Source organism: Chiloscyllium plagiosum, unplaced genomic scaffold (genome assembly GCF_037043375.1).
Source record: "Chiloscyllium plagiosum isolate Xiang-an unplaced genomic scaffold, Cpla_swu_hap1 HiC_scaffold_36, whole genome shotgun sequence".
Classification (NCBI taxonomy): domain Eukaryota; kingdom Metazoa; phylum Chordata; class Chondrichthyes; order Orectolobiformes; family Hemiscylliidae; genus Chiloscyllium; species Chiloscyllium plagiosum.
In genome coordinates this window covers 1,714,150-1,731,285 of record NW_028270174.1, presented here as the reverse complement: position 1 = coordinate 1,731,285, position 17,136 = coordinate 1,714,150, and the positions used below count along the sequence as shown (strand labels likewise).

General features: G+C 42.9%; 1 protein-coding gene and 1 non-coding gene across 10 annotated transcripts in view; both read right to left on the bottom strand.

Annotated features, from left to right (window-relative positions):
* The window catches only part of LOC122539553 (sodium/hydrogen exchanger 9B2-like), a 187,908-nt gene that overhangs the window by 90,514 nt on the left and 80,258 nt on the right, over positions 1-17,136 (bottom strand). For all 9 annotated transcript variants that reach the window (XR_015753290.1, XM_087979851.1, XM_087979849.1 and 6 more), the window contains 2 exons: positions 11,708-11,804; positions 5,727-5,904 (listed from right to left, as the gene is read on the bottom strand). Coding sequence is in view for 8 of the 9 variants with exons in the window: in XM_087979851.1 (XP_087835977.1) it covers positions 5,727-5,904; positions 11,708-11,794 (265 nt within the window). In the remaining variant the exon portion in view is untranslated. The remainder of the gene's footprint in view (positions 1-5,726; positions 5,905-11,707; positions 11,805-17,136) is intronic.
* On the bottom strand, positions 10,009-10,090 carry trnal-aag (transfer RNA leucine (anticodon AAG)). The gene has a single exon. It is a non-coding gene; the product is annotated as a tRNA-Leu (tRNA).

Genomic DNA, 17,136 nt, shown 5'->3' with positions numbered 1-17,136 from the left:
GGTTCTTAAGACTTAATAAGACAAGAGCTCATTGTATTGAAGGTAATATGTTAGCATGGATATAGGATCAGCTAGCTAAAAGACAGAGTTGGGATAACAGGAAATGTTTAGAATGGCAACCTGTAACTAGTAGAGTACAATATAGTTCAATGATGGGGCCACAACAATTTGCAATATATATTAATAACTTGGATGAGAAATATGAACGTACTGTTTACGAATGATACAAAAACAGCTGGGAAGGCAAATGATGAGGATGATATAGAATCTGCAGAGGGATATTGACAAGTTAACTGAGTAGACAAAACATTTGGTAGATAGAATATAATGTGAGAAAATGTGAGGTTATGCACTTTGGCAGGAAGAATAAAGGAGGTAAATATTATTTGCCATGATATCATTAAGAGACAAATCTCAAGAACCACTTCAGCCAGTGTGAGGTACAAACTGCGCTGGGAGAAAGTGAGGACTGCAGATGCTGGAATCGAGAGTGTGGTGCTGGAAAAGCACAGCAAGTCAGGCAGCATGCGAGGAGCAGCAGAATCAACGCTTTGGACATAGGCCCCACATCAGGAATTGGTCTTGATGAAGGGCTGGTGCCCGAAACATTGATACTCCTGCTCCTCAAATGCTGCCTGACTTGCTGTGCTTTTCCAGCATCACACTCTCACTGCAAACATACTGTTAACATTAAACTGTTGACATGATCTCAGCAACTAAGCCATCTAGATATTGTACATTGTACCTAGAACAGCTTTGATCCCTCATCTAAGGAAAGCTATATTTGAGGCAGCTAAAGATGATTCATTACATTGGCTTCAGGTATGGAGAGATTTTCTAATGAGGACAGTAGGTTGGGCCAGTACTCACTGGAGTTTAGAAGAGGACTTGTTGAAAAATAAGATTTTCAGGGGCTTCACAGGGTATTTGTGGATTGCTTCCCCTTTTGAGAGTCTAAAACTATTGGGCAAAATCTCAGAGAGAGTGGTTACCCCAATTAAGAGAACAGATGAGGAGGAATTTCTTCTCTCAGAGGGAAGTGAATTTGTGGAACTCTTTACCAGAATGAGCTAGTGAAGGTCAAGGCTGAGATAAATATTTACTAAGTAAGGAAGTCAAGGATTATGGGGAGAAAAACATGAAAATCAACTGAGGGTTACAAGATCAGCCATGATCTCATTGAATGACACTACTGACTCTTCAGGCTGAAAGGCCTACTTCTGCTGCTAAGTTTAAGATTGTGCTTCTGGGAGAGCTCTTGGATGTGTCTATCCTAAAAATTTGCTCAGTACACTCTTAGAAGGCTTTAGTGGGGCTGTTAGCAGCTTATGAATCCTTTGAGAGCTTGCTAAATACCCTTATCATTTAAGAAGCAAAATTAATCAATCCCTAAGAATGCAAGCAAGCTCATATAAAGGGAAGTGCATCAGACTCTGTCTAGGTTTTCTTCTCTGTTGAACTTCTAGCACACAACTCCAAGTATAATTTGGTCAGCACTGAACAACTTTCAGTATGCTGATCTAAAAAGCGAGGAAAAATGTTGAAGAAAAGTACAATGGTTATACTGGAATGAGAATGAAATCAGAAGAATTTCGTGAGGCAGAGGGGGTCATAGATCGGAGCTTTAGGGAAGTAGTAACTCCAAAGATTGCAGACAGATGGGTGACAGTGAGGGGGACTGGGAGGAAGCAGCCAGGGCAGGGACCCCCTGCGGCCGTTCCCCTCAAGAACAAGTATACCGTTTTGGATATACCGTTGTGGGGGGGACGATTTACCGGGATAAGTAATGGGATTCAGGCCTCTGGCACGGAGCCTGTCCCCGTTGCTCAGAAGGGAAGGGTGGAGAAGAGCAGAGCAATAGTTATTGGGGACTCGATAGTTCGGGGCACAGATAGGCGGTTTTGTGGGGGCGAGAGGGACTCACGTTTGGTATGTTGCTTCCCAGGTGCAAGGGTACATGACATCTCTGATCGTGTTTTCCGGGTCCTTAAGGGGGAGGGGGAGCAGCCCAAAGTCGTGGTCCACATTGGCATCAACGACATAGGTAGGAAGAGGGCTGAGGATGTTAGGCAGGCTTTCAGGGAGCTAGGTTGGAAGCTCAGAGTTAGAACAAACAGAGTTGTTGTCTCTGGTTTGTTACCGGTGCCACGTGATAGAGAGTCGAGGAATAGGGAGAGAGAACAGTTAAATGCGTGGATACAGGGATGGTGCAGGAGGGAGGGATTCCGTATCTGGATAACTGGGGTTCTTTCTGGGGAAGGTGGGACCTCTATAAACAGGATGGCGGGAGGTTTGCTAGTGCTCTTGGGGGGGGTTTAAACTAACTCTGCAGGGGCATGGGAACCCAGACTGTAGCTTTAGGTTGCAGGACCTGGAGTGTAGGGAGGTTAGGAACATGGCATCAATCTCAAAGGAGGGTGCCTGTAAACAGGAAAGTGGCTTGAAGTGTGTATACTTCAATGCAAGAAGTATACGAAATAAGGTAGGTGAACTTGAAGCGTGGGTTGGTACCTGGGATTTCGATGTTGTGGCTATTACGGAGACATGGGTAGAACAGGACAGGATTGGATGTTGCAGGTTCCAGGGTTTAAATGTTTTAGTAGGGTCAGAGGTGGGGGTAAAAGAGGGGGAGGTGTGGCATTGCTTGTCAAACATAGTATTACAGCGGTGGAAAGGACGATGGATGAAGACTCGCCATCTGAGGTACTTTGGGCTGAGGTTAGGAATAGGAAAGGTGAGGTCACCCTGTTAGGAGTTTTCTACAGGCCTCCTAATAGTCCTAGAGTAGAAGAAAGGATTGCGAGGATGATTCAGGATAAGAGTGAAAGTAATAGGGTGGTTGTTATGGGGGACTTTAACTTTCCAGATATTGACTGGGAAAGCTATAGCTCGAGTTCGTTAGATGGGTCGGTGTTTGTCCAATGTGTGCAGGAGGGTTTCCTGACACAATATGTAGACAACAAAAGGTGAGGCCATACTGGATTTGGTTCTGGGTAACGAACCAGGCCAGGTGTTAGAATTGGAGGCAGGTGAGCACTTTGGGGACAGTGACCACAATTCGGTGACTTTTACTCTAGTGATGGAGAGGGATAAGTGTGCACTGCAGGGCAAGAGTTATAGCTGGGGGCAGGGAAATTATGATGCGGTGAGGCACGACTTAGGATGCATGGCTTGGAAAAGTAGGCTTCAAGGGAAGGGCGCAATTGATATGTGGAGCTTGTTCAAGGAGCAACTATTGAGGGTCCTTGAAAAGTATGTACCTGTCAGGCAGGGAGGAAAGGGTCGTGTGAGGGAGCCGTGGTTTAATAAGGAAATGGAATCCCTTGTTAAAGGGAAGAGGGCGGCCTATGTAAAGATGAGGCGTGAAGGTTCAATTGGGGCGATTAAGAGTTATAAGGTAGCCAGGAAGGATCTGAAGAGAGAGCTAAGATCAGCAAGGAGGGGACATGAAAAGTCCTTAGTTGGTAGGATTAGGGAAAACCCAAAGGCTTTCTATAGGTATGTCAGGAATAAAAGAATGACTCGGGTAGGAATAGGTCCAGTCAAGGATAGTAGTGGGAAGTTGCGTGTGGAGGCTGAAGAGATTGGGGAGACACTGAATGAATACTTTTCGTCAGTATTCACTCAGGAACAGGACATTGTTGCCGATGTGAATACTGAGTCACAATTAATTAGAATGGATGGCTTTGAGATATGTAGGGAAGAGGTGTTGGAAATTCTGGAAAGGGTGAAAATAGATAAGTCCCCTGGGCCTGATGGCATTTATCCTAGGGTTCTCTGGGAAGCAAGGGAGGAGATTGCAGAGCCATTGGCCTTGATTTTTATGTCCTCGTTGTCTACAGGAATAGAGCCAGAAGACTGGAGGATAGCAAATGTGGTTCCCTTGTTCAAGAAGGGCAGTATGGATAACCCTAGTAACTATAGGCCGGTGAGTCTCACTTCTGTTGTGGGCAAAGTCTTAGAGAGAATTGTAAGGGATAGGATTTATGAACATCTGGATAGGAATAATGTGATCAAGGATAGTCAGCATGGTTTTGTGAAGGGCAGGTCGTGCCTCACAAACCTTATTGAATTCTTTGAGAAGGTGACTAAGGAGGTGGACGAGGGTAAAGCAGTAGATGTGGTGTATATGGATTTTAGTAAGGCGTTTGATAAGGTTTCCCATAGTAGGCTACTGCAAAAAATACAGAGGTATGGCATTGAGGGTGAGTTGGAGGTTTGGATTAGGAATTGGCTGGCTGGAAGAAGACAGAGGGTAGTAGTTGATGGTAAAGGTTCATCTTGGAGTGCAGTTACTAGCGGTGTTCCGCAAGGATCTGTTTTGGGACCATTGCTGTTTGTCATTTTTATAAATGACCTGGAGGAGGGGCTAGAAGGTTGGGTGAGCAAGTTTGCGGATGATACAAAAGTAGGTGGAGTTGTTGACAGTGAGGAAGGATGTGTCAGGTTACAGCGGGATATAGATAAGCTGCAGAGTTCAAATGGAGTTCAATGTAGATAAGTGTGAGGTGATTCACTTTGGTAAGAGTAACAAAAAGGTGGGGTACTGGGCTAATGGTTGGATACTTGGTAGTGTGGTTGAGCAGAGGAATCTTGGTGTCTATGTACACAGATCCATGAAAGTTGCCACCCAGGTAAATAGTGTGGTGAAGAGGGCATATGGCGTACTGGCTTTTATTGGTAGAGGAATTGAGTTCCGGAGTCCTGAGGTCATGTTGCAGTTGTATAAGACTCTCGTGCGGCCGCATCTGGAGTATTGTGTGCAGTTTTGGTCGCCATTCTATAGGAAGGATGTGGAGGCACTGGAACGGGTGCAGAGGAGGTTTACCAGGATGTTGCCTGGTATGGTAGGAAGATCATATGAGGAAAGGCTGAGGCACTTGAGGCTGTTTTCATTGGAGAAAAGAAGGTTTAGGGGTGACTTGATAGAGGTGTACAAGATGATTAGGGGTTTAGATAGGGTTGACCATGAGAGACCAGGTGGGCGGCACGGTGGCACAGTGGTTAGCACTGCTGCCTCACAGCGCCAGAGACCTGGGTTCAATTCCCGCCTCAGGCGACTGACTGTGTGGAGTTTGCACGTTCTCCCCGTGTCTGCGTGGGTTTCCTCCGGGTGCTCCGGTTTCCTCCCACAGTCCAAAGATGTGCAGGTCAGGTGAATTGGCCATGCTAAAATTGCCTGTAGTGTTAGGTAAGGGGTAAATGTAGGGGTATGGGTGGGTTACGCTTCGGCGGGTCAGTGTGGACTTGTTGGGCCGAAGGGCCTGTTTCCACACTGTAATGTAATGTAATGTAATCTAATCTAATCTAAACCTTTTTCCACGTATGGAGTCAGCTATTACGAGGGGGCATAGCTTTAAATTAAGGGGTGGTAGGTATAGGACAGATGTTAGGGGTAGATTCTTTACTCAGCGAATCGTGAGTTCATGGAATGCCCTGCCAGTAGCAGTGGTGGACTCTCCCTCTTTATGGGCATTTAAACGGGCATTGGATAGGCATATGGAGGATAGTGGGCTAGTGTAGGTTAGGTGGGCTTGGATCGGCGCAACTTCGAGGGCCAAAGGGCCTGTACTGCGCTGTACTTTTCTATGTTCTATGTTTCTATGTTCTAATTATGTAACACAGCAAAGATAGAGGCCTCTCATTGGCATATAAATACAAAATATGAACCTAATAATAATTCTATTATTAAGATAATTCATTTTTAAATTAAATTGCAGTCTAACCCTTTGTGAGGACACTAGCAATGATTCCTTGAGGTGGACAGGCAAACATTCGCCATAGTTTCCCATGATGGTGAGATTTAGAACTCTCGTTATGGCTGATTTTATTCAAAAGGGTTGTTTCATCTACTTCCACTGGTGCATCTGAATGGTCTGTAGAATTTATTTTCTCCATAACAGCCTGGAACAGGAAGACAGAACAAAACACATTTATTAGTTATTTTCTTTAGTAAGGAAAATCTTGAGATATTATTTATTATAATTAAAGGGATTGTAGTTTCCATATTCCAAATAATATAAACAATAATTAGAGACATTGTAACACTCCTCTCTTTCTCCAACTTTAACAACCCTTTTGTTTTTTGCACTGGGCTTCTGCCTCTATCAAAAGCATATATTTTTTAAAATTCCAACACCTTTTAGTTCAGAAGAAGAGTCCACCGAACTTGCAACATTAACTCGGTTTCTCTCCCCACAGATGCTGCCAGACCTGCTGGTTTCTCAGCATTCTCTGTGTTTGTTTCAGTGTTCCAGCATCTGCAGTATTTTGCTTTTACAGAAATACAAAATTGCCATGAAACATGTTTGCATTCATGCAAAATCTGATTTATATGCAGAAATTACTTTCTTCAAGGTTAGCTCTGAATCAATGAATACTTAACACAGAGTAAGGTGGTTATCTGGCTTGAAATAGGATTGAAGGTCAGAGATAAAATTCAGGTATTGACAATTGATTTATGGACTGCTTAGAGCCATGGAACATGACAATGTGGATGAAGTTCAGACCTTTATTTTGTTGGAATGTTACCTTGTTTCAATACTGTCCTATGGAAGTTAAAAGAAATTGCAATGCAATTCAAATGACAAAAAGCATTGTGGTCCAATAGAGGGCTGGGAGCACCAAATGGCCTTTTCCCATTGCAAGAATTATATTGTCCATCATTCCACATACTGTTCCTTCAGATCTCGTTCAGTTTATATATTTTGCATTTGACAGCATGTACCTTATCGCCATTATTGTAAAATATAAACCACTTAAACTGTATGTGCTGATCCCAACATAATCAGACATACCATGAAGATTCAACATTTGTACAATGGCCAGACCAAGCAGCAAATCAAATCTGAAAAGATTCTAGACATAAAGTATCAGTGCTGAAATAACGTGTACTGCATCGAGTTTAATGTAAGAAAGCTGTAAATGTAAGTCAGGATGGGTTGCAAGATGACGTTAGCACGTGAAAGCCTGGTCTGCATAAACCAAATAAATCATGCACACTTGTTATTGTATTTGATATTGGCAGATAAGTTTGTGCTGAAAAATCAGATGTAAATGAAGTTCATCATATTCAATTCTGAATTGGTCATATCTTGTTTGTCAAATAGAATGACATTAGATATGTTGAGCTAATCAGATGTGCAGAAACAAGCAACCTTATAAGCTTAGGTAAAAACAATGACTGCAGGTGCTGGAAACCAGATTCTGGATTAGTGGTGCTGGAAGAGCACAGCAGTTCAGGCAGCATCCAAGGAGCTTCGAAATCGACGTTTTGGGCAAAAGCCCTTCATCAGGAATAAAGGCAGTGAGCCTGAAGCATGGAGAGATAAGCTAGAGGAGGGTAGGGGTGGGGAGAAAGTAGCATAGAGTACAATGGGTGAGTGGGGGAAGGGGATGAATGTGATAGGTCAGGGAGGAGAGGGTGGAGTGGATAGGTGGAAAAGGAGATAGGCAGGTAGGACAAGTCCGGACAAGTCATGGGGACAGTGCGGAGCTGGAAGTTTGGAACTAGGGTGAGGTGGGGGAAGGGGAAATGAGGAAACTGTTGAAGTCCACATTGATGCCCTGGGGTTGAAGTGTTCCGAGGCGGAAGATGAGGCGTTCTTCCTCCAGGCGTCTGGTGGTGAGGGAGCGGCGGTGAAGGAGGCCCAGGATCTCCATGTCCTCGGCAGAGCGGGAGGGGGAGTTGAAATGTTGGGCCACGGGGCGGTGTGGTTGATTGGTGCGGGTGTCCCGGAGATGTTCCCTAAAGCGCTCTGCTAGGAGGCGCCCAGTCTCCCCAATGTAGAGGAGACCGCATCGGGAGCAACGGATACAATAAATGATATTAGTGGATGTGCAAGTAAAACTTTTATGGACGTGGAAGGCTCCTTTAGGGGCTTAGATAGAGTGAGGGAGGAGGTGTGGGCGCAGGTTTTACAGTTCCTGCGGTGGCAGGGGAAAGTGCCAGGATGGGAGGGTGGGTTGTAGGGGGGCGTGGACCTGACCAGGTAGTCACGGAGGGAACGGTCTTTGCGGAAGGCGGAAAGGGGTGGGGAGGGAAATATATCCCTGGTGGTGGGGTCTGTTTGGAGGTGGCGGAAATGTCGGCGGATGATTTGGTTTATGCGAAAGTTGGTAGGGTGGAAGGTGAGCACCAGGGGCGTTTTGTCCTTGTTACGGTTGGAGGGGTGGGGTCTGAGGGCGGAGGTGCGGGATGTGGACGAGATGTGTTGGAGGGCATGTTTAACCACGTGGGAAGGGAAATTGTGGTCTCTAAAGAAGGAGGCCATCTGGTGTGTTCTGTGGTGGAACTGGTCCTCCTGGGAGCAGATACGGCGGAGGCGGAGGAATTGGGAATTCGGGTAACCTTATAAGCTTACCCTTATTATAATATTTTCTGAGTGTACACAGTTCACCTATACAAGGAAAAGGTGCTGGTGATTTAATTTTTTGAGTCTTTAACAATGTTCTACAACCAAATAGGATAAAAAAAGAACAAACAGTATTCTTGTACTTAGAAAGGTGTCCTGGAGATCACTCAAAATATGCACAAATACTGACCTCTGACAGTGGCAGAGTATTATCAGTAAACTAATACTATGATAATTATGAGAAATAAATATTGGCAATAATATTAACATACTTAGCAAAATCAGGTTTCTAGTGCAAGTAGGGATTTGCTTTTTTGACATTCACAGGTTTTTAGATTAGATTCCCTACAGTGTGGAAAGAGGCCCTTCGGCCCATCAAGTCCACACCGACCCTCCGAAGAGTAACCCACCCCCCTCTGACTAATGCACCGAGCACTATGAACAATTTAGCATGGTCAATTCACCTGGCCTGCACATCTTTGGATTGTGGGAGGAAACCGGAGTACCCAGAGGAAACCCACGCAAACACGGGGAGAATGTGCAAACCCCACACAGACAGTTGCTCGAGGCTGGAATCGAACCTGGACCCCCTGGTGCTGTGAGGCAGCAGTGCTAACCACTGAGCCACCGTGCCGCCCTGTTGCTGTGTTCTTTGCTAAAATAACTAAGAATGCACAGCATTACAACATTCAATTGCCTTAAACGTATTACTAGGAATAAGAACTTTTCAGGGTCTAACCCTTATGTGTTGATGCTATGTAGATGTAAAGTTCTTTAGAATATTGTATTGGTTCTGTTCCTAACAGAAACAAACACATTTTCTGAGATATTAATTGCATTCTTAGATGCCTTTTGAAGTTAGTTTAGCACAGTGAAACTTACTGAATCAGTACCCTAAAGGTTTTATATACAGTTGTACAGAAATTGGATTTAATGTGGTTAATGAGAATTGTGACATTCACAAATCCAGTGATCATCAGCAAAAGAGAAAGCCTACAAAACCAGAAGTTGCTGGAAAGCTCAGCAGATCTGGCAGCATCTGTGAAGAGAAATCAAAGTTAATGTTTTGGGTCTGGTGACCCTTCCTCAGAATCTGAAACATTAACTGTTAACGTTTTGGGTCTGGTGACCCTTCCTCAGAATCTGAAACATTAGATTAGTTTTTTTAGATTACATTACAGTGTGGAAACAGGCCCTTCGGCCCAACAAGTCCACACCGATCTGCCGAAGCACAACCCACCCATACCCCTACATTTACCCCTTACCTAACACTACGGGCAATTTAGCATGGCCAATTCACCTGACCTGCACATCTTTGGACTGTGGGAGGAAACCGGAGCACCCAGAGGAAACCCACGCAGACACGGGGAGAATGTGCAAACTCCACACAGTCAGTCACCTGAGTCGGGAATTGAACCCGGGTCTCTGGCGCTGTGAGGCAGCAGTGCTAACCACTGTGCCACCGTGCCGCCCACTAGCAGTTTGCGATTTTCCGCGCGGGAGGCGAACACGATCATGACAGCACAGACACTTTCCCACACCACAGTTAATTCCCCGGGAAGCAAACCCATTTTTCATCTGTTTTAAACATCAATACAGCGGGGATCGAAACATCATTTTAACAAGCTGCGTTGTTGGAGTTGATCAGCAGAAATGGCAGCGGTGGGATTCGAACCCACGCCCCTGTCGAGACTGGAGTCTTAATCCAGCGCCTTAGACCACTCGGCCACACTACCAGCCCATAACTCTGATTTATCTTCACAGATGTTTCTTTTCCAGCAATTTCTATTTTTGTTTCTGATTTAAAGCATCCACAGTTCTTTAGGTTTTTATTTAAGAGAAAGCCTACTTTGCTATGCAAGGCCTGTTTGTGTTGATGGTTTGCAAGGTCGAGAGTGTGTCACTAGTTTGGGCAAAGGATGCAACAAATCCTGTGAACTGAGTGTAATAAAAAGTGTCAGAAAATTCAGCAGTTGTGAAGAGAGAAACAGAATTAACATTTTGAGCTGCATGACTCCTTTTCAGAAACATGAATTGAGTGACTGTGGTTCTACCTGTTTAGCAGACATATAATATTAGGAACTGGAAATGTGTTGCTGGAAAAGCGCAGCAGGTCAGGCAGCATCCAGGGAACAGGAGAATCGACGTTTCGGGCATAAGCCCTTCTTCAGGAAGGGCTTATGCGATTCTCCTGTTCCCTGGATGCTGCCTGACCTGCTGCGCTTTTCCAGCAACACATTTCCAGCTCTGATCTCCAGCATCTGCAGACCTCACTTTCTCCTATAATATTAGGAAGCATGTTAAAACTTAAAGTGATAAAAGTGAGGATAATTTATCTATTTGGTAAACAGATGTTCAGCTGGAGGCTTCAAAACAATAATTAAACCAGTTGCTATAAATACCAAGGCACTTAATACCAGCAAACCAGAAAAACTAACAGTCATTTGGTCGTAGAGAACTCGAGTCTTGCTGCAAAAAGAAACTTTGCATCTTGCACTCACCAGGAAAGTTCATAAGAATACTTTATAAGGGGGAAAAGCAACCCTTCACATTGTATGAGAGCAGACTGTTGATTGGTTGGCAAGTGGACTTTGATTGACAGAGGTATTGTCGTGGAGAATGTAGTTGATGATGATTGATAGTTAACTGTCAGGCTTTGTTTAGATTTCACACCAAGTGAGTTAACTGATATTTCTCAGGACAATGTCCAACATTAGGTGTGATTCTGTAATTGGACACTATTTGCTGAACAGTGAGCAGAGAGTTATGTTGACAATTAATTTAGAATTGGGGTCACTGTGTAGCACACTTGCGTCTACTGCAAGCTACATATATTAATACATAGAGCCCTGTTCTTTGAAAACAGAAAGAATGTGCACACGCACTGTGCTTGTTCTAACTCAACAAAATTTGGTGGTTCTTTTTCAGGGGAAATTCCCCAACCAGAGTCAACATCCACTTTTAAAATTTAAACATGCATACAAATAAGGAGCAGGAGGCCATTCAGCCCTTCAAGTCTGCTTCAATATTCACTAAGGTCAGAGAGTACTCTTGACTCCAATTCCTATCTACCGCAGATAACTTTTCACCTCCATTTATCAAAACTCTAGCTACCTCTGTCTTAAACAAATTGTTTCTTCCAAATCAACTATTGCACTTTAGGATCACGATTTTTATAGGCAGAACTAAGAGAATTGCGGACCACCAAGTACATTTCTAAAATAATTTTAAGACAATTAAGATTACTTGAAATATATCCAATAACATAAAGCTTATGAACAGACTTCAAAATTACTGAATAATTTTACCCTACAGCCAAACATTTTTACATAGACAGAGCTGTTTGAACATACCTGAGATTCTGATATAATTTTCAGAGTTGCCTGATTTCTCTCTTCATTTGTAGCATTATTTAGGTGTTCAATATTTTTGTTTTCCATGTTGAATAAACTGGAAGAAGAAGAAACGGATGTGAAATAGGTACCAAATTACCCCAACTGCAGCATTTGAAGACTACTATCAGAAGTCAGTCAGAATAGAAATTTCTGCCATTAACTTGAGAGCTATCCTGTATTTGTCAATGTGCACATATATCCTGAATTTATGAAGGAACAGGCTCTTCTTAGGTTTTAAACCAACACCCTTCATTCTTGTTATGGGGAAAAAAAGCATGGAAAGCATAGTGATGGATTTAGAGACGGTTGAAGGGATTTGGAGTTCTGATCGGGATAACCAGTAACCATGTCCACCCTAAGCAACTGTGATCTATTTGACATTCTGTAGAAGTTTTTCTCAGTTCTGTAAATAGATTATGCAGTTACAACTCACAATTAAGCCATGCTTTTTCACTGAAGATAATACTTGAGTAAATTACAACATCCAAGCAGATGAGCACGTAATATGAGAACACAAGTCATATGAGTAAGAGTAGATCATATAGCCTGTTGAACCAGCTCTGTCATTCAATTCAATCGAAGCACTTTCCTTCCTACCCTCTATACACCTTGATTCCAAAACTAAAAATATGTTTATCCTACCAAATAATGGAGCATTCACAATCTTCTGAGATAGAAAATTTCAAAGATTCACAACACTTTGAGTTAAGAAATAGTCTGCATTCCAGTCCCAAAACATCCCTTATACTGAGACCTTACCCTGGTGTTTTTGACCCCGTCAGCATATAACCTTTCAGCATCTACTCAGTCAAACCCCTTCAGAGTCTTTATGTTTCAGTGAGATCAATCTCACTTTTCTAAACTCCAGACAGTGTTGTCCCAATTGACTCAGTTCCTCATCCATTTGGCAAATCTTCTGATCTGCTGACATAGCACCGCCAATGCATATATATCCTTTCTTAAATATGGATACCAAAATTGCAGACAGTACCTAAGTTTTGAATAATAATAGTGGGCTTACTTACAAAATAATATTGAAATAGATGAGCACAATAGATTTTTAAAACTAAATAATGTAATAATGCTGTGTACATTTATTGTCCTTCAAATGCAAGACTTTATATTGCACTTATAGTCAATACCTATGGCAAAGGTCATTAACTAAACTTTTAAATGTTTTCATATTATTGACTGCCACATCCAATGCATGTTCCACACAACCCTAGTCACAAAGTCACTGCCTACAGATCCAATTCACAGGCACCAGCACCTCATCCAACTCCCCACCATTTCACACATGCAATGAACTCCATATAACTCTCCGTTCATGCATACTCAACGCCAGACTCCCGCTCCCTGTCGCACAAATGCAAACAGAAGTATCTATCCAAATTTCTACAAATTCATATGTTGTGCTCCATTCAACTTCCCCCTCCTTTCACATTAACAGTGTATCCCATCATCAGCCTACCCTTTTAGAGAAACCTTATCTTAACTCATAGTTCACACTGGCAACTATTATACCTTGGCAACCTACCTCAGCAAGTATGCTCAATTAAACTTGACATTGTCAATGCACCACTCTTCTTCCTTCCTTTCATTCCTTCCACTTTTCATTATCCTGACCCTGATTACTGTTGACTTTTCTCTCTTTTATCCATTCATTTTCCTCGTTGCCATTTACTCTCAGTCTTCTCAGGTTCACCACTACAGAAATCCCTGTCTATTCCCTAACTAATGAATCACCTAGAACTATCACTCCTCTTTAAACATGGCCACCATGTAATTCTCATCCTTGCAGATATGACACAGTGCCTCCATTCATTGTTCAAACTCAGAAACGTAGTGATCAGGTTTCTGCAGTGTAAACATGTTCTGTATGTTTGGTTATCTAGGACTCCAGTAGGATGACTGATTTCCCATTTATCACAGGCCGCACATTTCACTTGACCTGTGCAGCCATCTCTTAAACTTACTGAGTGTTTCTTGCTTTGTCTTAAACTTACTTCCCTTATCCTATTTTGCTTAATATATTATTTTATCACATTGACTCTGATTTTAATTTATTCCTGTTATTTCTCAGTTAATCCCTTCTTTCAAAACCTCACTTTTTAAACCATGAATCAATCAATCCACCATTTGACTTTTCGTCTGTTGGGTTCCTAATCCTGGGCCTCAGTATACCCTCTTGCTGCTGTATTGAAGCCGAAGTGCTGGACCTCTGTTCCCGGGCCTCAATATATCCTTTCAACCTAAACACTGTTTTCACAAACTGGTGAGGTTACAGCTAATTTATTTAATTCGCCTATGCCCTTGTATCTGTTGAGTTTACCTGAGAAGGCCCTGGTTTATTAATTCCACATCTGAAATAGTGAAAGTAAGAGTAGATCATATAGCCTGTTGAACCAGCTCTGTCATTCAATTCAATCGAAGCACTTTCCTTCCTACCCTCTATACACCTTGATTCACTATTTTCTATTGGTTTTGCAAGTTACTTGCATTTTGCAACATTCCTGAAGTGTTTACATTGCACGTTGTCCTGCATAAATGCAGCAATGCCAAGGTACTGGATTTGTGATTTGTGAAAGTCCGGTAGAGTTAGTAAAACTCATTGCAATATCAATGTGTTCTTAAGATGAAGTGTCAAAAGAGACCTTAAATAACAGAATCATGGATATTTTCATGAATTAAAAAGCAATGCAAAAATTTCTTATCATGATGTTTTTTTTTAATTCTGAGAAGCTGAATACCCAAGTAGCTTTACAGCCTGGAGGGAAGGAAAGGAATGGTGACTGCTGGGCAGTCCAAGAGAAACAGGCAAGTAGTGTAGGAGTCTCTTGATGTTCAATTCACAAATCAGTTTTCCATTTTGGAAACTGATGAGAGCATAGATACCTGAAGAGAGTGTAGTCAGAGCTATGTTTGTGGCACCACAAGTGGCTCAGGAGGGAAGAAGGAGGCGTGATAGTTATAGGTGATTTAGTTAGGGAACAGGCAGGCATTTCTGTGGCCATTAATGTGATTCCAATATATATGCCAATGGCTCACACAGGAAGAGGATATGGTCCTCCTGCAATCAGAATTTCAGAAGCTATGTAGAATGTTAGAAAGCAGGACTTCAAATGTAGTAATCTGCAGATTACTCTCAGTGCCACATGCAAGTGAGTACAGAAATAGTAGGATAAGGCAGATGAAATCAAGACTGGCACAGAAAGATGATAAGGAGGGAAAGCTTTAGATTCCTGGGACACTAAAACTAAGGACTTTGGGACCAGTACAAGCTAAATGGGCTGCACCTGAACAGAGTTGGGATTGAGTTCCTTGCAAGATGTTTAGATTAGATTAGATTAGATTAGATTACTTACAGTGTGGAAACAGGCCCTTCGGCCCAACAAGTCCACACCGACCCACCGAAGCGTAACCCACCCATACCCCTACATTTACCCCTTTACCTAACACTACGGGCAATTTAGCATGGCCAATTCACCTGACTTGCACATCTTTGGACTGTGGGAGGAAACCGGAGCCCCCGGAGGAAACCCACGCAGACACGGGGAGAACGTGCAAACTCCACACAGTCAGTCGCCTGAGTTGGGAATTGAACCCGGGTCTCTGGCGCTGCGAGGCAGCAGTGCTAACCACTGTGCCACCGTGCCGCCCACATGTTCTCCTGGTGCCATTGGGAAGGCTTTAAAATAACTTGATAGGGGGATGGAAACTAACAGAGAATAGTAGAGGAGAAGACCAGGTTTCACGTGATAGTTGAGAGATATCAAATTAGTAAGTCAAGTCAGAGTAAGTAAGAAAAAAAATGAAGTCCAAATTAGGGTTACTGAACATTTATGTGAATACATGGAGTATAGTAAATAAGGCTGAGGAGTCATAGGCACAGATTGCCATGTGCAATTTTAAGATTGTGGAGGAGTAGATTGGCAGGCAAATTTTGGAAAGGTGCAGAAGTAACAGGGTTGTTGTCATGGGTGACTTCAACTTTCCAAATATTGTTGGAACCTCCTTATTCCAAATAGTTTGGATGGAGCAGAAATTGTCAGGTGTGTCCAGGAAGGATTCCTGACACAATATGTAGATAAACTGACTAGAGGGGAGGCCATATTGGATTTGGTGCTTGGCAACGAACCAGGTCAGGTGTCAGATCTCTCGGTGGGACAGTATTTCGGTGATAGTGCTTACAAATCCCTGATCTTCTTTTAGTCATGGAGAGGGATATGAGCATACTGTATGGAAAAGTATTTAACTGAGGAAGGGGGAATTATAATGCTGTTAGGCAGGAACTGTGGGGCATAAATTGGGAACAGATATTCTCAGGGAAATGCACGGCAGAAATGTGGAGGTTGCTTAGCGAACACTTGCTGCAAGTACTGAATAGGTTTGTCCCACTGAGGCAAAGAAGATTTGGTAGGGTAAAGGATCCTTGGAATGACAAGAGATGTGGAACATCTAGTCAAGAGGAAGAAGGAAGCTTAAGGTTGAGGAAACAAGGATCAGACAGGGCTCGAGAGGGTTATAAGGTAGCCAGGAAAAAGCTGAAGAATGGACTTAAACAGCTAGAATGGTGCATGAAAAAGTGGTTAGGATTAAGGAAAACCCCAAAGCATTCTACACTTATGCAAGGAAGAAGAAGATGGCCAGAGTGAGGGTAGAGTCGAAAAATGTGATGCTGGAAAAGCACAGTAGGTCAGGATCCGAGGAGCAGGAGAATCAACATATCAGGCATAAGCTCTTCATCAGGAACATTCCAGCATCTGCAGTCCTCACTTTCTCCTAGAGTGTACAGCTGATAGGTATAATGGAGAGAACTTGTTCCTGGATTCGAGGAGATAGGGAAGGTCCTTAATGAATACATTGCTTTAGTATTCACTAGTGAGAAGGACCTTGTTGTTTGAGAGGACAGTGTGAAACAGGCTGATATGTTTGAAAACGTTGAAGTTAAGAAGGAGGATGTGCTGGAAACTTTGAAAAACAAGGATAAGTAAGTCCCCTGAGCCAGACGGGATATACCCAAGGTTATTTACAGGAAGCGAGGGAAGAGACTGCTGTGCCTCTGGCAATGATCTTTGCATTCTCACTGTCTACTGGAGTAGTACCAAATGATTGGAGGTTGACAAATGTTATTCCCTTGTTCAGGGGAATAGGGATAACTCTGGGAATTACAGACCAGTCAGTCTTACATAGGTGATGAGCATATTATTGGAGACGATTCTGAGAGACAGGATTTATGATTATTTGGAAAAGAATAACTTGATTAGAGATAGTCAGCAATTCTTTGTGAGAAGCAGTTCATGCCTCAAGTCTTATTGAATTCGTTGAGGATGTGATAAAACATATTAATGACGGTACAGCAGTGGATGTGGTGTACATGGATTTTA